This window comes from Geospiza fortis, unplaced genomic scaffold (assembly GCF_000277835.1).
Source record: "Geospiza fortis unplaced genomic scaffold, GeoFor_1.0 scaffold102, whole genome shotgun sequence".
NCBI classification, from domain to species: Eukaryota; Metazoa; Chordata; class Aves; order Passeriformes; family Thraupidae; genus Geospiza; species Geospiza fortis.
In genome coordinates this window covers 2621252-2641573 of record NW_005054373.1, presented here as the reverse complement: position 1 = coordinate 2641573, position 20322 = coordinate 2621252, and the positions used below count along the sequence as shown (strand labels likewise).

The window sequence follows — 20322 nt, the reverse complement described above, 5'->3', positions numbered from 1 at the left end:
TCGGTACGTGCGGGCCGGGGCGGGCCCGGGGCGAGCTCCGAGCCGGGCGCTCCCCGCGGGGACAGCGGAGGGGGCGGGCGGGGTGAATCTCCGCCCTCTGCCTTCGTACACCCCTTCTCTACCTGCGCACACCCTCCCTCTGCCCACGTGTCCCGCTCCATGCATCCCGCTGTGCCTTCCTCAAAGCCGCTGTGCCCCGGGACACAACATCTGCCCTCGCACACCCCTCTGTGCTTTCCTCATGGCTCCCGTGCCCCGGAACACAACATCTGCCCTCGCACACCCCTCTCCTGCCCTCATGGCTCCCGTGTGTTTCCCTCACACCCCTCTGTGCCCCCATCCCTAGCAGCAGGAGCGGGAGGTGGTTTTGGGGTGCCCTGGGCACACGCTGCTCAATAAACCTGAACTCCTCAGCAGGGAGAGCCAGGGAGAGGAGAAGCCCCTTTGGGAGTGGAGCAGAGCTCCAGGGAGCGGCTCTGCAGCTGCTGGACCAGCACCAGAACCTGGCTGAGCTGCTCCTGGAGGTAGGAATGGTGGATCAGCACCAGAACCTGGGGGTGATCAGCACCAGAACCTGGCTGAGCTGCTCCTGGAGGTAGGACGGGACAGCTCAGGGGGTCGTGGCCCAGCTGGGGCAGTGGGAGAGCCCAGCTGCAGGTGGGCTGTGGAGTCCTTGTCCCAGGAACACAGTGCTCCATGGTACCTGGAGAGAAAAACCTGCAGTGTAGCAGCAAGATGGGGCTGCAAGCTCTGTGTCACAGAAATGGGATTGTTAGCCCTCCTCCATCAATGTTTTACAGGCCAGAAATGGTTAAGCATGGTTTGGGCAAAGGGAAATCCAGCACATTTTCCTTTGAGTCAGAACTGGCTTCTTGTGAATCTAAGGAAGACAATTCAGAAGAGACTTGGCTTTTCCCTGAATTACCAAGCACGTCTGGCTGACATGGCTGTCCTCATGACAGCCTTATCTTGATCCACTGTTGTGATTTAGCTGCGTTCTCCCTCTCCTCACACGCTGATTTTACAGTTCCAACAGATAATGCAAATACCTCCCACAGTTCAGGATCTGCCTTTCTCTAGAGAATATTTCCCTTTATAAAAAGAAAAAGGGGATTTAACTAGAAAATGATCCAACATTTGGACATGTTTCATCAAATATTTATGGCCACATGGCTTCACAGAAAGACAAGGATTATAGAAATTCTGCTCCTGGTGCTGCTGCTGAGCTGTTTGGTCCCTGGGGATGAGGAACTTTGACCTGTATCTCCTTTTTTTATGAATAAACTGACGATAACTAAACACACATCTCTTGTAAGGTGAAATCTGTGCTTTTCCACGTGGGAGCTCCGTGTTAATTTCACTTCAGTTGCTCCAGCACTGCAGGGCTAGGTTTGTAAATGTGTGTGACAGAGATCTAAGTGTTTTATTTGGTTTCCAGGTGGGAGATTCAGCCAGGCCAGGTGTGCAGGATGGGGCAGAGCACCAGGGAGTGTCACCAGAGTCATTTATAGGTGAGCATCCACCAGGCCAGATGTGGGGGAGAACCCTTCCTCAATGCTGAATTTTTGCCTTTATGTACAACCCCAGTTCTACTTTCTTTTCATTGTTCTGGTCTTGTTTCTTGCTTGCCTGGTGATGACAGTCTTGTGCCTTGCTGTTTAGTCTCTGTTCTGCAGGAACAGGCCTCAAAGCTGGGTGTGCCCACAGCGACCTTGGCAGCCAAAAATGCCGCGGCCAACGTGGAGCAGATCTGCCAGGATCCTGGCAGCCCCTCCAGAGCCCCGCTGCTGAACTCTGACCAGAGAGTAAGGGGAGAGCTTTATCTTTCATTTAGCAGCAAAACAGCACTGCTAGGTTTCACTTTAAGCCCAGTTTATCTGCTCTGATTAAGGCCCAAACATGAGCGGACAGTTATTCACTGAGGTGCTCGATTTGCTTGCAGGAGTACAAGATAAATAAGAAGAGAAGTTTAGGCCTTTCCCCTGAATTCCCTCCATCATTTGACCCTCTAAAAAGCAGCAAAGAGGGCAAAGCAACAAATTGTTTTTCTGAGAGTGTGTTGTTCACAAAGGGAATTATTTCTGCTTCATTTCTGGGGTGATGCCAGAAGAGGCTGACCTGCTTGCTTCAGACTGTGAAGGATTTGCTGGCAAACAACATGTTCTGTCGCTCCCTCTTCTGCCAGGAAATGTGGAAAATGAAGGTGAGAGCTCATGGAGAAGCACTGTGGTGTTGCACACCATGAGGATTCATCCATGGGATGTGGCATCTCTGAACTCCTGAGAATGACTGGTTTTCCTGACCTTCCAAAAGCATGAGCTGAATTACACATGGTGGGGTTTTTTTGGTTATTCTGTTAATTTTAGAGCAAGTTCAGTGGGAACTTCCTTGTCTCTGCAGTGGGATTTGCTTTTTCTACTCTGTTGAGGTTTGGAATGATTTGAATTCTTGGAAACTGCCACAGAAGGGTCATTGACAGCACCGTGGTGATCAGGTGCTGCTTTTGGGGTCCAGTGCAGAAACTCCCAGCTGACTGTGGGGTGACACAGTCCCAGAGCCCTTCATGTCCTTTGCCAGCAATATTCCAAGTGTCTTTGGCATCCTGGCTCTCTGCTTTGTTTGCCTGGGAATGGTGACAAGACAAAGCGAGGTCACAGAGAAAGAAACCAGATAGCAGATAACAGCTTGTGCTGCCTGACAAGTGGGATGTCTTGATTTCATTTGGGTGTATTTTGTGGAGACAAGAGGTGCTGTGAGTGGAGTCCAGGGCTTTTTATGAGTGGGAGGGCTCTGATTCCTCACTGCTCCCATGGGGAGGGAGGAAAGGCTGATCTGCCCAGATAAAGGGCTGTGCTCTGGTCTCAGATATCCTCTGCTGAGCTGAAAATAGAACCTGTGTGTTTCACAGGCTGATTGGGATCTCCTGGTCCTGGGGCAGACATGGGATAAGGGAGAGATAACTGTAGCTGAGGGTGTTACAGTAAGAATTAGGTTGTGAAGACAAAGAATGCGGGCGACTTTGGGGTCAGGGTGTGAGGCAGCTGCTGGTCATGGCAGAAAGCTCCTGGGGCTTTGGCTTTTCCCTGTGCCCAAGGCTCCCAAATGCCTCTTCTCAAGGTGGGGAGGTGTTGGTTGTGCCTGGAATGATCAGAAGCTGCTGCTGCTGCTCCTTTCCTCTGCCAGGTGCACCCTGCAGGGCTGCTCTGCTGGCTCAGGGCTCCCCTGGGCGTGCTGTGGTGGGCAGGAGCTGGAAGGGATGTCACAGGCCAGCAAGTGCATCCACACAGGAGCAATGCCTGGTGCAGATTTTTGTTCGTTTTCCCTTTGTGTCCATCAGCCTTTCTGCCTGGATGGTTGCAGAGACTCTCCCTGTGGTCTCCTGCAACCCCAGCTCTGTTGGGATATGGACTTGAGAGTGGCATCCTTGTTCCACAGGGACTAATTAACAGTTAATAGACTAAAAGACAATTCTCTAATCTGGATCTGGATCTGCATTAACAAAACCTGAACCTGAGTGATGTTGCCTGTTTCCTGGGGTATCCCTGCTCCTTTAAATCTGCAGAATCAGCATTATTCCAGAGGGGAAAGATTAATGTATTCATTACTTGTCCACGAAAATTTTACATGATGATGCATCTACAACCCTAAACCTCCCAAAATTTCTAGAAAATACAATCTCTCATCACCAGCTATTTGCTGTGTTGTCAATTTTAATGCTGGATGGTTGGAATAAACAGAATCCAGTATTATTTCTCGTGTACCATGTGCAATAACCAAAGGTGAAGTGCCCAGTGCAGGCTGTGAGCTGCTGGTGCTGTGTCCTTAGGAGCCCCTGGTGCTGGAGGCCGTGTGGCACCTGCACAGCAGTGACATCGTGGGCCTGGCAGAGCTGCTGGACAGGTGAGCAGGGCCCTGGGGGCTGCAGGTGCAGCTGATCCCCCAAAGCCTCTTGGGACATAATCAGGGATTAGTCATGAGTATTCTGGAGTGAGGATGTGGTCAGGTGCTGCCCAGGGATCAGATTAGCAGGGCTTAGGAGCTGCTCTGGGCTTGGGGGGTTACTCTGGGGTAATGAGCCCAGTTCTGTGCAGTGGCTCCTTGGGGATCACCAACTGTACTTGAGAAAGTCTTGCTCTGCAGAAGGTGGGTGCCTCCATCTTCACAAAATCTTACACTTTTTTGGTCTGGCAGAGTTAATCTCCAGAGAATTGTTAGTCTTAGAATTTTGGTTTTTTGTTTTTTGCCCCCCAACAAATGTCCAAGACCAAGTTTGGGCAGGGCTTGGAGCAACCTGCTCTAGTGAAAGGTGTCCCTGCCCAAGCAGGGGGTGAAACAAGATGAGCATTAAGGTCCCTTTGAAGCCAAACCATTCCATTATTCCATGATACAGAGCTAAGAGCTCACCCATTTGTGAAGTTCAGGATGTCTCCTTATTGTGTCCCAGTGATTTTCTAGGTTCTGATATTGGTTCGCTTGTCTGTTCACAATCAAAGCAATTTAAGGGAACCAAAGGCATTGATTAAGATTAAGATTTTAATTTCTTTTTTGAAGCATTTTTATCCGAGTGTCTTAGAAATTGGAACTGAAATTCTTCTAGCAGAGGTTTCCCAATGGAAACTTTCATGTCGGGGATGAGGAAATACTTGGATGCACAATTTCACCCACATTTTTCCTTTGCATGTGTGTGTTGTGGGACCTTTTTATAAAGCAAATAATATAAAAAGCAACTGTTGGTAAAGCAAATGTGCTGGTCCAAATTAAATAAAGGAAGTGGCAGATTTAGGGCAGAGTGCACAGGTGGAGACAGCCAAGCCTTACAGAAGGCAGGAGGGGTTGAACTGGAGGTGCTTTTGTGTTGCAGGAGCCCAGCAGGCCCAGCAGCAGTGGAGTGGCTCTGCAGCAGCCTCTGTGGCCTCTGTGAGCAGGCTGGGGACATCTCCTGTGGGGACACGGAGCTGGCACAGAGGATTCTCTCAGGCAAGGCCCTGGGCTGGGAGCAGGGCAGGACCTCAGAGGTGGAACAATGCAGGCCTCACTTTGTGTTTCCTTACCTCATTTCTCTGGGGAATATATTTTTTATATGTTGAGCAAATTTTCTCCCTTTAAATTGGTTTGAAATTTTCCATCCCTTGGAGTTAAGGTAACTCAAGAAAGTGTAGCTGTGAGGGGTGTGGTTCAGGGATGACACACTGGCACTGTGACACTCTGCAAAGTCCCTGAGAGATTTTGGGCCAGAAATATTTCAGAGTTCCATTTCCCCCCTGTCCATTTCTATTATTTATTTTCTTAGTTTAGTTAGGAAAAAAAAAATCCCTCCAGTGTCTGAGTGTGAACCATTGCAGCTGGTCAAGTACAGCCCCCCTGAGTTCTGGATTCTTTTTCCTGGGAATGATTTTACTCCAGGACAGTAACTGACTGCTGTTTTTCAGAGGCTGTTGGGACAGGTGGGAGGGGAAGGAGGAGGTGACCTGTGTGCAGAGGGGATGCTGGAACACCAATTTTTTTTCTTGGTTTTTGCAGACTTTGCCATCGTGTTTCTTCAGAATGGCTTTGAGCAGCCTTCAGAGCTGGGAAGGAAGGTGGAATTCCAGAAGGTTGCCTACGTAAGGACAAAATGAACCTGGCTGCAAATGGTGCTTTAATAAAGCAGTTCCATTGATCTCTGGCTCTTGCTGAGTGCAAACAATTCAGGGCTTGGAGCTGCAAGGAGAGGGTGCTGGCACAGGTGCAGGAGAGGGGGAAATGGTGGAACCAGAATTGAGATTTTTTGTACGGAGAATTGCTCCAAGGTGGCACATCAAGGGGTTTTTAACTCCCTTTCACCTGGGTTGCTTGGGTGTTCCATTTGAATACGAGACATGGAATGCTGTAAGGTTGGAAAGTGCTGCCCTTCTGTCTATTTTATCTGTTCTATTGCACAGCCTAAGGTCAAAGTGAAGCTTTAAGAGGGACAAAACTCTTTGAGTCAATTTACTTTTTCTGCATTGAACTGCAGCCCTTTGAAACTCTAAATCCATTAATTTGTCAATTTTGAACAGATCTGCCGTGCTGTCTTGCAGAGGATGCTGGCATGTGAGTATTGCTGTGATCCCAGCTTTGTGCAGCCACTGCTGGCTCAGGACTTCCATTCCTTGCTCACTGCTGAATCCCTAAGGAGGAATCCTTTGCCTGGCTGCTTTGTCTGTGCTGTTGTGCATAATATTTATGTCGCTGATTTTATTTGCCTCTGCTTTCCCTGTCGTTCTCCTGAAGTGTCTCCAGACGCTGCAGATAATTTCTTGCCTTTTATGCTACTTTTTTTTCTGCTTCCAACTCTAACATGATATAGATACCTGACCCCATTTCCTGATTTTTAACAGGTTTGCTTGGAAGCAGGTGGAGCACAGAGGTTAGGCCAGGATCAGCTTTGCTGCTTAGATTTATTTTTTCTTTCTGCCTAGTAAATTAGACTTTGAGTTGACTTTTGCTGACTCACCATTTGGATTTGCAGACCAATGTTTTCTGAAACCTCTATTTTTGTGCTGAGCCAAGACATCGGGTGTAGGTGTGGAGCCTTTGAACACCAGTGTTCATGAACTGCAACGTGCCTGCCCTGGCCTGAGCTGCCCTGGTGCCTCTGCTGAGGGCTCAGCGCAGCAGCTCCTGATTTACCAGCAAATCCTGGTGCAGAAAGGCTAAACTCACTCGCAGGGGTTATTTTTGTCCTGTGTCACAGCTGATGCTGTAGCAGCTGCTGTCCTGTTCCTTACACACCCTGGCTGGTGTCACCTGCCAGTGCAGCTGCTGTCACTCCTGTCTCCTTAGTGACAGCGATTCCTGCTTTCCCTGCTGCCACCTTTCCTGCTCGTGCTGCTGCAGAGGCTGCTGCTGTCTCTGCTGTAAGGTGACCAGGGCACCTCCCTCCATCCCCATGGGCACTGCCAGCCCCATCCCTTGCCCCCAAACTCACAGAGAGCACTGTCTGTACACTGAGATGCTCACAGACCTTGTGAGTTCTTCCAAAAAGGGAAAGCTGCAAGGGAAGTGCTTTATTATTTAATATGCACCAATCCCATCTCGGGTGGCCCTTTAAGAGTTGAAAACCAACCCTTCTGAGCAGAGGAGTAGTGATTTTGGAGGAGGAGGAGCAGGCTGTTGGCAGGCAGACAGGAGTCTGCATCCTGCTCTTCATTTGCCCTTCCCGTTTGCGCAGCCTGCCTGCCTGCAAAATGCATTCCAGCAGGTTTATGTAAGATATTTTATTAGTCCATACTTTTGGGTCACCTCTGAGGGGTCCCACTTCATTAATCTGCGGAGAACATTAGGATTTTTAATGTAAAAGAGTTCCCTATTTCTGAAGACCTTCCCAGCAGGAGAAGGACAGGCTGTTAGTAGCATGGGAGCAATGCGTTCGCTGTAATGATCTGGCAGGGCTGAACTGCTGTGCCTGAAGATAAGCTGAGTTTATCTCCTTTGCTTTATTCTCCCCTACTTAACCTTAAAGTATTCCTCAGCAGGAGAGGAGAGTGTTACATCCTAAAGCTCTGGTGGCATGTGAGGGACGTCTGGTTCGCTGCCCCCGCTCAGTACATTTTCTTTTCAGGGTTTTTTTTTTCCTTCACGAAATGATTTGAATACACAAACCAAGCTCCTTTAACAGTTGAAAGAGGAGGGTTTTCAAGGCGGGGTGGCACAAAGCAGAAGTGCTGCTGCAGCAGGCTGCAAAGCAAAGGCTTTCCCAGTCTGTGGGCTCGGAGAGGTGTGGGCTGATCATCGCCAAGACAACGCGCAAGCTGCCAACCTGTTTGATCTCTACCCGTCCTTTTGGGGCAGATGGAGCTTTTACAGGAATTCCTGCCATGCAAATGGCACATTACAAACGCGTGGCCCTCCCCCAGCCTGCCCTTTGTCTGGACCGGGGTTTGCAGGGTGCTTAATTCAGCCTGTGCAAACCCCAGACAGGCTGCGCGGTGCTCACACTCGCTGGGGCTGCGTTTGGAAGCGAAATCCTGATTTACATGCGTTTTAGATGGCTTCGTTATTAGCATGTTCTCGGGAATGGTTTAAAATTGGTTCAAGGGCAGTGGTAATAGTTTCCGAGTCCCTGTGTCACTTTGGACAAAATCTGGTGAGAATTTAGCACTGCTGAGTGGCTTCTGCACATTTTCCTGGCGGGGTCACCTTTGTAGCGGGGCACAAATTGCTGATTCCTGTTAATTCCCAGGTGGGATTTACACAGTTGTTTTTGTCACAGTTCTTTTCTCATTGGGTTTTTGTGTGTTTTGGGGTCCAGGGATGCTTGATGCTGTTGGTAAGGAGAAGCAGGAAGATGTTTCCATGGTGCAAGCTGTGAGGTTCTGGTAAGAAACGTTCCAAACAGTGTCAGGGGGAGGTTTTTATCCACTGTTGCACTTCTTACTGAAATAGGAGCAATGCTGTGGGGTGTTTTTCACTTATTTACACCACACCCCCACCTCTCCCAGTGCTATTTGTGCTTGATATTCTCCTCTAATAAAATATGTGCAGACAAAAGTGCTTGTAAAAAAGATAAGGGCCAGGAAGGAAAGTGGATTCCGGCAGTGCTGGAGCCAGCCCTGGACCTCCCTCTTGTCATGCCAGAAATTCCCCATCAGGTTTCCTCACTGCTTCTGAGCAGAAACACCTGGAAGGTGAAATCACCTCCAATTCCTGCTTCCAAACTTGTTTTATTTAACTGCTTTGTACATGTCACCTTCAGCCCCATGCAGGGATACCCCTCAGACTCACATTTAATCTGATGGCTACACAGTGCTGAGTAACCATTCATTGCTTTGGGTTTTTTTAATACATACCAAAAAGAATATATTTGTGGCAATTTTAAGAAGATGGATGTAGAATAAAAATCAGGCATTCCCCCTAAGCTGCAGCTGGCTGTTCCTATTTCATCAGCAGCTGGTGGATCATATATTATCACTACCTGGCTGATCATAATTATATTATCAGTGCCTGGCTGATCATATTGAATCAGTGCCTGGCTGATCACCTGGCTGACACTTTCTGGTATCTCCTTGTCCTTTGCAGGCTGAATGTGTTCAACGTGTCCCTCTATGGAAGTGTGGCTCACCCAGAATCCTTGAGGCAGTTCTTCAGACACACCCTGACTGAGGTTCTCACCTACCACCCCGTGCTGAAAGGTGGGAATGGCCAGGGACAGGGGTCTCCAGGTGTCTCCAGGTGTCTCCAGAGCTCTGTCCCACACTGAGTGGGGCCCAGCCTGGAGGACCCAGAGCCAGAGCAGCCTCCAGCCTTCTGAGCTCCTTCCTGGGGTCTGTATGAGCAGGGTGCCAAATCAGGCAAAAAAAACATCACCTGAGGGTCATAGTTCGGGAGAAGATTTTGGGCAGGAAGGTTCTAATCCTGGATCAGTAATTGTGAAGCTTGATGTTTTTGGGAGAAATATGTTTGAGCTATGAACTCGACTGTGCAGCCCCCAGGAGCTGTGATCTGGAGCTGCTGTCTGTTGTGTGGGAGAGCTGTGCCATTGCTGCCTCCCAGATGAAAGAGGTTAATGAGGGAAGAGCTGGTTCCTTGCTGATTCTCTGTGCATGTGCCACATCAGCCCACGCAGGCGGGATCACAAAACCAGCTCTGGGGTGGCAGTGCCATGAAGGAATGGCCCGGTCCCTGTGCCACAGCCGTGTTCCAAAGACCGATGGGAGACAGAATTCCACTGGGCAGTTTTCAAAGGGAAACCTGTGTGTTTTGGCTGTGTTGTAAAACCTGCTGCTGAGGTTTTCTTTCTGTGGGTGCAGTGTCTGATGCCATCCAGATGCAGAAGGAGTGGAGCTTTACCAGGACTTCTCCCCTGCTCACGGCTCTGTATCGCAAGGTACCTCTGCCTGCTGTCACCCACAGAACTGTGTTATGTTGGGCTTGTTTCCACTGGAAAACCTGAAATCAGATTATTGGAAATTAGTGCAGCATTGTCCAGTTGCAGCATCCAAACCAATTGCCAGAAGGAAAAGAACAACAGTGGTTTTTGCTAGTGCAAAGCAATTCATGAGAACAAAGATGCTGATTGGAGATGTGAATGTTCACTGGTACAGTGAATGTGGAGATGTGAATTTTCACTGCTACAGAGTGAGACATGAGTTCTGAAAGAATGGGAATTTTACTGTTTATTGTAGCTGGTGCTGGTTCCAGTCCAGGCTGATATTTGGACCTGGGAAGCTGATCCAAAAGCTGCAGGACAGTTTGATAAAGCCTGTCAATCTTGTGTGTATTCCCCTGTTTCTTGTGGCTGTATGTGCCAGCTAACAGGAATTGCGCTCCCTCTCCAGCTGCTGGTGGCATTCAGTGTGAAGGAATCCGTGTGCCAGCTGCAGCAGGTGCTGGAGACCCACGAGGTGAACTGGCAGCACGTGCTGTCCTGTGTGTCCACGCTGGTGGTGTGCCAGGCTGAGGCTGGGCAGCTCTTCAAGGGTAGGTGGCACTGCCAGCCTGGCCTGTGCCCTGCGGCTGGGGGGGAGCAGGGGGTCAGCCCAGGGCTCCTGCATGGCAAAGGGCAGCAGGACAGGACATCTGCTTTTCCACCAGACTCCCCATGGCCGTGGTGATGGCAGTGCCAGGCCTCGTGCCTGCCACTTCTCTAACTCTGTGTACAGCCCAGGGTGGTGGTTTGATAATTACCTTCCTCGTTAATTGGCATAGTGATTACTGAACCTTAGTTCTAGCTCACCTTTGCTAGCAGAGCTTGTTGGTGAGAATTCCTTGCTAATTATCCCAGTGCTGGACTCCCTGCAGGGAATCCAAGTGTGTTTGACAGTTGAAAGGGCATAAAAAAATAAAATCAGACCCCAGAGGTTCTCCAGGCTGCAGTACATGTCCTGCCTCGTGTTTTATCTCAGATATTTGTCTTCATTTTCTGCAGAATACACAGCACTGTTGTGAGGAGCAGAGTGTGAGGTTATTGTTTTATGTTCCTAGATCTCCTGAGCCATCTCCTGCTCAAGGCCTTTGGGAATTATGACATGGAAAATATGATCACTGCCTTCCTGATTGCTCGCCAGGCTGCTCTGGAGGGCCCTGCTGTCTTCATGCCTTACTCTGAGTGGTTCAAGGTGAGACTCAGTGAGGCCTGGCTGGGGAGCTTTGTTGTAATTGTGTCATTCAACCTGTGCATAAGGAATGTTCTGCTGTGTGGAAAGAGCCTTGTCCCAGACAGGATAGCCAGGAATGAGAGAGGGGAAGAAAAATAAAAAAAGAAAAGTACAAGGCATTGTATTGATATTCGGAATGACTGAATATTTATTACAGCCTTTGTGTCTGCAAAGAATAAATTTATTTGGTTTTCCCCAGTTTTCCCTCCTTTCATCTTTTGAGTCCACCTTGCCTGTTGTAGTTATTTGCTAGGAATGCAGACGTGTAATTCCTGTTATTATCATCATCCCCTTGGATGGATGTCAGTGTCTTGATAAGCAGCACTGTTGTTATTGCATAAGTTGGGGGTTATGGCAGAGGAAGCATTCCTGTTTCCTGGAGGTTTGCATGCAGCTGTAATTGCTGTGTTTGACCTTACAGATAATTGCTTGTTGCTTTTAACTTAACCAGGTGGGTATTTTAGGGATGCAAATCTCCACGCAAATTCAACCTGGAAATTCCTTTGTGTGAGTTTGCAAATCTAAGCTCAGCTTTGGCTGATAGAGTGCCCAGGAAGTGTCAGGAGGTAAACTGGTTGTGTTCTCTGTAGTCCCAGACTGGTTGTTTTCCTTAGAATGCCCAGATAAACCTGTGTAGAAACCTGCAGATTTGTGGTTCCCTCATGAATATCAATCTTTTGGTGCATCTCAAAGGTGCCTTGTTTGAGTGTTCTCATGGCAGCAAACTTCCACAGAGGCTTCTGTAAATCACCATGATCCAAGGGAGCCCCTCTGGAGCCAGGCTGGGACACCTGGGGGTGCTCCCCTGGACAGGAGAAGGCTCCAGGGAGAGCTCAGAGCCCATAAAGGGGCTCCAGGAGAGCTGGAGAGGGACTGGGGACAAGGATGGAGGGACAGGACACAGGGAATGGCTCCCACTGCCACAGATCAGGGTTAGATGGGGTATTGGGCAGGAATTCCTGGCTGTGAGGGTGTGAGGCCCTGGCACAGGTGCCCAGAGCGGCTGTGGCTGCCCCTGGATCCCTGGCAGTGCCCAAGGCCAGGCTGGACAGGGCTTGGAGCAACCTGGGCTGGTGAAAGGTGTGGCAGGGGATGGGATCTAGGGGGTCTTTAAGGTCCCTCCCACCCAAACCATTCCATGATCCTATGAACTTTCTCTGGAGACTTTTCTCCAGAAAGGTTCTCCTGACAGAAATGGGATCTTTGGGATTGGTGTGCTGGGTTATGGCACTGCTTGGATGAGGGTTCTCTCCCGACTGAGAGGCTGCCTTGCCATGTTCCCCTGATCCAGGCTTCCTTTGGGAATGCTGGTGGCCACCATGGGAGCAGTAAGAAATCTCTGGTCTTCCTCTTGGAGTTCCTGTCAGAGCTGGTGCCCTTTGAAGCTGCCCCATACCTGAAGGTGAGCAGGTGCTGACAGAGGTGGGTTTAGGAGCAGAACTGCCCCAGAGTCACTGTCCTTGTGCCTTTCAGTAGGTTCAGCTCATTAGAAATGTTGCTATAGGAATTACATTACTTCTGGTTCATTATTCAAGCCCCTTTCTCCCTGCAATAAGGAAGGACAAGATTATTTTATTGATGGGGAGAATTCCTTTAATGGAATTAAGTTTGAGCCCTTCACTGATTTTGTTTGTTTGTTGCTGGGAAGAATTATGTCAGTTACCCTGAAAATGATCTATCCTTAACCAAGCAATCACACCTTCTTTGAGGGGTGGGATTTGAGGTGTCCATCAGGCAGAATGAGCTGGAATTTTGCCTGGCAATGGCCCAGCTGTGGCTCTCACCTTTCAGGTGCACATCATGTTCCCGCCGTGCGTGGCCAGCAAGCACCGCTCGCTGCTGCTGGAGTACATCAGCCTGGCCAAGACCCGCCTGGCCGACCTCCAGGTCAGCAGAGCTTTGCGAGGGGCTCCCTGTGGCTCTGTCCCCCCTGCAGGCTCTGACCCCCTGCCCCTGTGCCCTCCCCAGGTGGCCATAGAGGACATGGGGCTCTATGAGGACCTCTCTGCCCCCGAGGAGGCCGTGCAGGTACTGCTGCTCTGTCCCAGTTTTCTCATCACTCATCCCTTTCCCTCTGGAAAAGCACTGGGGTTATCAACCCCCCTGCCACTCCAAAGCTGAGTGTGCTGCCAAGCCTCCGGCTTTAAGCCAGAGGTTTTGGTGGCCATAAGTACAGGATCTCCCCAGTTTTCATGGAGTCACATTTCGTAGATACCTTGATTATTTTCAGCGCAGCACTCAGTCTCTGTGGTGTGGGACCAAAGTGTGGGTATTCAAAGGAGATTTGGGGGTGGATTCTACGCTCTGTGATTCATGATGAATTTTGGGTAGCAACAATAATTTATAAGGAAGTGTTTGGCTTTGTTATTCCTTCCTACATTTGGATCAGAGGAAGAGGCCTCACATACATGATTATATTAAACACAGGCTGGAGGCAGGGTAGCTGAATATAATACAAGAAACCCAGTCCTGTGATGAACTCACCGGCATAAGTGAGGATTTAATTTAATTTTTCCAAGTCTGGTCTGGTTGTCAGTTGAGAAACTTGTTGCAGCTTGAGGTGTGTTACATCTCAAAGCAGAGAAACCCGGGGTGTCAGTGCCTCTGCCTGCAGGCACAGGCTGGAAGTGGGGATGATGTGTCCCAATTCCACATGTACAGCTGAAACAGAGTCACAATACAGCACATGCAGAGCAGAGCAGGTAAGTTCACCATCACCCTTGGTTTCTCACCTCTTTCTCCCCTGTGAGGCAGCCCCAGGCCCAGGCTCTCCGGGATGTGGAAAAGGCCCTTCAGATATTTGAGAGCACCAGGAAGGTCCCAACCTCTGTGATAGAAGCCAGGTACTGTGTGCTTCTCACCTCCTCCTGGGCTTAGCTGGAATAACAATAACAACAACAATAATTGTAGAAGCCAAGTCTGAATCAAAGCAAGGAAACAAGAAAAATTGAGGATGTGAGCAAGGGAGGTTTGGGGAAGTTCTTCCCACTTCCTGAAGAGTCATCTCAATAGAGGATATTTGTGGGGAGAGTGAAAAGGCACATTCCCCTGTGCAAAAGAAATCCAAAATTATTACAACATAAAGCAAAATGAAAGAAATTAAAAACCATTGGCTAATCTGAACCTGGTTTGTCTGTGGTTATGCACATGAACATGTTGTGTTTGCAGGAGCCAAATTAGCTCCTGAGGCGTGGAGATGGCACTTTGGACCTTTGGCACGGTTAATACTTTGCTCTGTTTATTTTCTCAGCATTTTCAGACGACCATATTACACTTCCTGGTTCCTTCCAGCTCTGCTCAGGCCCCGTGTGGTCAGTATTTGGCTTTTTTCTCTGTCCCTCCCTTTGGCTGTGTGTTTGTACACAGATAATTTGCCCCTGCCCTGCCTTTTCCTCTCTTGCAGCTCCCAAAAACCCCAGATGGACGAATGGCTTTTATAGACTCCCTAAAGAGGTATTCACACATCCCAGTGCTGTTTTCTGTGCTGCTGGGCTTTCTTTTTGGGACATTTGATATCAGATTATCGGAGGCTCTGACACCTTGGTTACAACCAGCCTCTTGGCAGGGCTCGGTGGCTTGCAGGCTGTGCAGGGAGGAGTTTATCTGTGTAGTCTTGAGGTGTGTAATCAGACCTCTGGCCACTGTGAAATCATTATTTAGGAGTCCCTCTGGCTCCAGGCCAGGTACATTTTTATGCAAATCTTGAAGGACACAGCTGAATGTAAAATTTCCCCAGGAATTCTCCCTCTGTGAAAGGCTCTTTGGGAGGGGATAAGGGGCAGTGAAAGATGAGACTTAAATGTCTGCTAATGCTCCAGGGGCACCAGGGTGATGCCCCAGGAGGACACAGCTCCTCTCAGGAATCCAGCTTGCCCCGCCTGCGTGTTTCAAAGTGCATTTCTGCACTGCAGGAGCAGCTTTAGTTTACATCCAGTAGTTCCTCTGTAACCCCTCATGAAGGAAGAATGTTTGCAGCGCTGCCTGCAAATGAGGTGCTCGGCCCTGCCTTGTCATTCCAGTCTGGCTCTAAAATTAAAGGCTGGATCATTTGGTGAAATTAAAGTGGTCAGGGAAGCAGCTGAGTTCTGGGAGCCTCTGGGACGTGCTCTTAGCACTGAGTGCCTGCCCTGCAAAGGGGAGGTCGCACCTTGGTCTCAGCATATTCATGTTTTACATCTGTGAGTGCTGCATCTCACAGCTCACACTCTTATGGGATCTTAGACATCAACTAGATATGAAACAGGCATGAAAAGATTAATTAATGACGTGTACAGTATTGGGTTTGTGTGTGCTACACGTGTGCAATGCTTGCTGTGAAAGCCCTGGGTAGAAATCTCTGCCCCTCATGTCAGATGATTAAAAATGCTTCAGATGCTCTTTATGCTTCAGAGTCCCTCTAATTACATTTCACAGGAGGGCTGTTGTTTGTGCTTATTTAATAAAGGCAGTTTGTGGTTATGCAGGATAATAAATCTCTTCTTTTTCACAGAGCTGACAAAATACCTTCCAACTTGTACTCCACATACCTGCAAGCCTGTCATGCCATGAAAGAGAAGGTGTTACAAGGTAAAAATTGCAACATTTACTTATGGATCAATGTGAAATGGTAATTTTTCCACTGCTGCCCTCCAGAATTGAACATTTTCAAAGATTTATGGCTGAATAGGTATTTAATCCATATAAATAGGTGTTAACGTTGTATTGAGGTGTTCAATTCTTGCTCCTGCAATGACTTTTCCTGCCAGCCCTGCTGGGTGGGATTTTTGCAGTGCCTGGGAGCCCTGTGCTGTGCTGAGGCTGCAGATGCTGCCTGAGCCTGAGCTGGCTGAATTCCACCCCCGAGACCTTTCCATGAATCAGCACTGCAGCCTGGGCTGGGGATTGCTGTGCTGATCCCCTGTGCAATGACTCTCGTGCTGTCCTGTGCTGCCCTGGCGTCCTCCTCTGAGAGGGGATTAGGGGGATCTGGGGGGGCAGGAGGGGCTGGGAAGGGATTGCAGCTCCTGCTTTGCAGATGTTTGGGTGGGAGCTGAGCCCGGGCCCCATGGCTGCAGCTTTACTGGGCAGGGTTGTGGATGCTTAATGAGGATATTTAATGAGGATATTTAATGAGGATATTTAATGAGCTCGGCTGTTCCTGTCAGCAAGTGGGTGCTTCAAACACACCTTCCAAGGGTTTGCACACAATGCAAAGGTCAGGCTGGGTGCAGGGCTGGTTCCCAGGGCGTGGTGGGGAGAATTTACAGATTCATGCTCTGATTTTGAGATCAATGTGTGGCCGAGCCCTGCTGGGGCCTCTGGGGCTCCCTGGGGATGCTGTGGCTGCAGAGGCATGGCAGAGCCAGCCCCGGGCACCGCGGGTGTGCAGCGGGGTGGGATGGGGTGGGATAATGGGATGGGCTGGGATGGGATAATGGGATGGGATGGGATAATGGGAATGGAAATGGGATGGGATGGGATGGGATGGCCGGGGGGGCCCCCTGCGCTGCCGCTGAGCTCCGGTGGCGCTGCCCGGGCCGTGTGCCGCCCTCCTGAGCAGCCTGAGCCCTGTCCCCTCCTGTCCCGTGTCCCCTCGTGTCCCGTGTCCCCTCGTGTCCCTGTGCCCTGCCCCATCCCGGGCTCGGCGCACGGCCGGGGTTCAGGGCAGGGCTGAGCTCTGGGCAGCCCCAGACCCCGCTGTCAGTGCTCACCCTGCACACGCTGCTGACTCTGTGGCTCCCAACACCTCATTTCACAGCCAGTGGCATTGTCAGCCTTTGTCATTTGCTGCTCTTGCTGCTGGGGGATTCATTGCTGGCCCCTGTACAAGGAGCTGCTCCTGCCCAACAAACTCTGGGGGGTTTGGGGCTGTGGCAGTCACTGCTGGCATCTCTTTCCAGTGGGAAAAGGAATTTCCTTTTATTCCTTCTCTTAAACAAGAAGCCAGAGTAGCATGGGACATCTGGAGAAGCTGATGCTGTATCCATGCTTAATGTCTGTCTGCATTCTGAGCCTGACCCCAGTCTTGAGGACAGCAAATGTTTCTGTGAGGGGCAGAGCTAAAGGAAGTGGGAAGAAAACTCTGAAAACAAAACTTTTTTGCCTCTTGTCTTTAAAAACCAAATTCCTTTTTGCAACTAGGCATAAACCCATAAATTATTAATTAAATAGCACATTCTGAGTGTAAAAACAAAGCTCTGTGTGTGGCAGACTGACAGTTTGGGGTTTTGTTAGAGCTTCAGGAAAAGTAAATTCTGCTCCTGCAGAAAGTGCAGGCAGAGATTGTGGAATGCATTTTCTCTCCTCCCTGTCCAGATGACTCCAAAGCAGAGCCCAGCCTTCCCAAGGAGCCTTTGGAGCAGCTGGAGGCTGAACTGGCTGAGCTCAGGACTCTGGTTGTGGAGCAGGCTCAGTGGGAAGGTATGAGGGAGCTGCTTCTCATTGTCTGTCCCAAAAGTGCCCGAATAAAGTGTGGCTGGTGCTGGCCAAAGGCACAGCAGGAGTTGCTGCCACTGGCACCTGGTAATCCTTCAGAGCTGATAATCCTTCCAGCTATGAATATGTACATGTTAATATCTGATGTATTCCTGCCTCATCTGGTGCTTATCTTTGTGATTACCACACCAATCTCTGCTGCCCCACTCCTGGGGCTCACCTGGTGACTGGGCCCCCTTTGGAAAGCATTTTCCCCTCTGGTGTGAAAACTGCTCCTGAGGTGTGCTGGTAATTGTATTGGTAAAAACTAATCCTGAAGATGCTGATCCAATGTGTCCCAGCCAGCATCTTTTGCTTATTAAAGCTTTTCCTAGCATCCTTTTGACTCTGGCTGATTAAAGTTTATATTTTGCTTGTTCTTGCTGCTGTGGGGGGTTGTGAACGTTTCACACCTGCTCTCCTGTCCCCCTGTCCCCACAGAGGTGGCAGCTCAGCTGGCCGTGGTGTCAGACAGACTCCGCCGCGTCCTGGGTGACAGCAGCGAGGACAACGAGCACAATTCCCGGGTGCGGGTGGCCGTGCCTGCCCCGGGGCTGGCAGGGGGTGCCCGGGCTGTCCCTGCCCCGGGGCTGCCACTCTGCCCCCAGAGGGTGAGTACCGGCTGGCTGGTGGGGCTGGGCAGGGAAATGCATCTGCATGGGAGGTGGGCGAGGCTGCCTTGTCTGCAGGAAATGCACTTCTCCCTGCACTGACCATTCCTGGGTTTTAACCACCTGGAAGTTGCTGGATTTTGGCATCTGGGGATGTTTTCTGAAAGGATTTCCTCAGCAGCCTTGCCTGGGTGTTTGTTGTGTGCTGGGCTCATGCCTGGGCTGTTACGGGCTTCATTTTCCATCCTTAGTGGCAGTGGATCCGTACAGCTTGTAGTGAATCTCATTGACCAATTTGTTTCCTTGTTTTAACGTCAGGAAATGTGATATACACAGAGCAGAAATCTGGGCTCAGGCATGCAGCCTGACAAGCAGGAATCAGCACTGTGGGTTTTATTCCAGGTTTATTCCTGGTGCTTTTTATTTCAGGTTGTTGATCTCCTGCTGACATCATTCTGCCAAACCCTACTAGCTGCTTCCTCTTTCAACCCTCCTGACAGGTAAGACCAAGAGTAGGAGAGCCCAAAGTGGGTGATAACAGAATTCCAGCAGGGCTGAGGAGGGACCCTGGCTGTTCCCAGCCCTGGTGCCAGGCTGGCAGTGCAGGTGAAGTGTCTGCACTCGCAGAACCAAGGCACTCTGAGGCACATCAGTGAATAAACCAAGTTTCTCTGCTGTTACAGATCCCTTCAGCAGAGTGCCCTTTGTCTCTCTGAGCTCTGTGCCAGGGCTTGGACACCCCACAAACAGAGCTGGGTGCTCTGGGTGGGGGATGGCAGTGGAGCCAATGCCTTTGGCGCTGGAATTCCTCCCCTGGCAGGGGCTGGTGGGCCCTGGGTGGGCTCTGGGCTGGCTGAGGAGCAGAGGCAGCAGTGCCTGCCCTGGAGCTGGAGCTCAGCTCCTCCTCCTGGAGCAGAGCCTGTAAGCATCATGGGCAGCATGTCAGCGCAAAATCACTTTGTTGGGCAACAAGGGCGTGCTGAGGAGCTGGCTGGGCTCCCAGCTGCCCTCCCTGTGCCTGGGCAGCCAGGGCATCCTTCCCTGTCTTGCACTGCTCTGCCCCAGAGCAGATGAATCACTGTTAAAAACCTGGCTGCAAACTCCCTGTGACAAACACAGTCCCAGGAAGTGGTGTCTAAGCACAGCTCCCACCTGGCCTGCTCTGAGGATGGGTTTTCTTACCTGGGTGGGAAAATCCCTCCCTGCCCCTGTTTTACAGCAGAGCCTTGTCACAGCAATTCCTTCTTGCTTTGTCTTGTGATCCCATTTATTGCTGTGCCTCTGTTTCCCTGCCCCAGGCAGCCCCTCCTGCCCTTATTGTCCCCTCAGAGGCCACTTTGGCCGTGGGAGATGCCAACAAGGGCTTGAGATGCCCACAGTGCCATCCTTGTGTGAGGCAGGGCGCTGCTGGGGTGCTCAGGTCCCCCAAAGTGCCCCTGGCTGGGATGATCATGGTGCTGAGTTTACAGACAGGCCTGGAGCAGCTCCAGGGTTACCTGTTTAATTACCCGTTCCTGTGCTGGGCATGGATTTAATGAGCTTGTGGTTTCCCGTGCTGCAGGCAGGGCCCGTGCCTCTCCCTGCTGGTGAAGATGATGTGTGGACACAGGAATCTCCTGCCTGCACTCCTGGCCAGGCTCTGCCAGCTCCTTTATCACCAGGTCAGCTTTCCAGCCAGCAGCCCTGCAGAATTCCATCCTACTCCATTTCCTGACCTGGGGGGATGGACATGTCCGGGCTGCACTGTGGGGGGACTTCACTGCCTTCTGAAAAAAATACCCCTCAAAAAAATACCCCTTAAAAAAAAACCACCCTCCAAAAGAAATACCCCTCAAAAAAAATACCTCTCAAAAAAAATACCCCTTAAAAAATACCCCTCCAAAAGAATACCCCTCAAAAAAAACCCCTCCAAAAAATACCCCTCCAAAAAATACTCCTCCAAAAAAAAAATACACCTCCAAAAAAAAATACACCTCCAAAAAAAAAACCTCCCAAAAATACCTCCAAATTACCCCTCCCAAAAATACTCCTTAAAAGAATACCCCTCAAAAAAATACCCTCCAAAAAAAAACCCTCCAAAAAATACCCCTCAAAAAAATACCCCTTAAAAAAATACCCCTCCAAAAAAAAAAAACAAAAAA

General features: G+C 50.0%; 1 protein-coding gene across 1 annotated transcript in view; it reads left to right on the top strand.

Moving 5' to 3' along the window:
• The window catches only part of FANCA (FA complementation group A), a 37399-nt gene that overhangs the window by 4481 nt on the left and 12596 nt on the right, over positions 1 to 20322 (top strand). The window contains exons 2-25 of the mRNA XM_031060133.1: positions 418 to 524; positions 1439 to 1511; positions 1663 to 1805; positions 2108 to 2203; positions 3827 to 3900; positions 4862 to 4977; positions 5521 to 5603; positions 6039 to 6072; positions 8273 to 8339; positions 9040 to 9152; positions 9771 to 9847; positions 10299 to 10440; positions 10945 to 11078; positions 12409 to 12519; positions 12909 to 13004; positions 13086 to 13145; positions 13872 to 13960; positions 14368 to 14428; positions 14521 to 14570; positions 15607 to 15683; positions 17412 to 17516; positions 18012 to 18181; positions 18611 to 18681; positions 19743 to 19842. Of these exons, the coding sequence (XP_030915993.1) occupies positions 418 to 524; positions 1439 to 1511; positions 1663 to 1805; positions 2108 to 2203; positions 3827 to 3900; positions 4862 to 4977; positions 5521 to 5603; positions 6039 to 6072; positions 8273 to 8339; positions 9040 to 9152; positions 9771 to 9847; positions 10299 to 10440; positions 10945 to 11078; positions 12409 to 12519; positions 12909 to 13004; positions 13086 to 13145; positions 13872 to 13960; positions 14368 to 14428; positions 14521 to 14570; positions 15607 to 15683; positions 17412 to 17516; positions 18012 to 18181; positions 18611 to 18681; positions 19743 to 19842 (2249 nt within the window). The remainder of the gene's footprint in view (positions 1 to 417; positions 525 to 1438; positions 1512 to 1662; positions 1806 to 2107; positions 2204 to 3826; positions 3901 to 4861; positions 4978 to 5520; positions 5604 to 6038; positions 6073 to 8272; positions 8340 to 9039; positions 9153 to 9770; positions 9848 to 10298; positions 10441 to 10944; positions 11079 to 12408; positions 12520 to 12908; positions 13005 to 13085; positions 13146 to 13871; positions 13961 to 14367; positions 14429 to 14520; positions 14571 to 15606; positions 15684 to 17411; positions 17517 to 18011; positions 18182 to 18610; positions 18682 to 19742; positions 19843 to 20322) is intronic.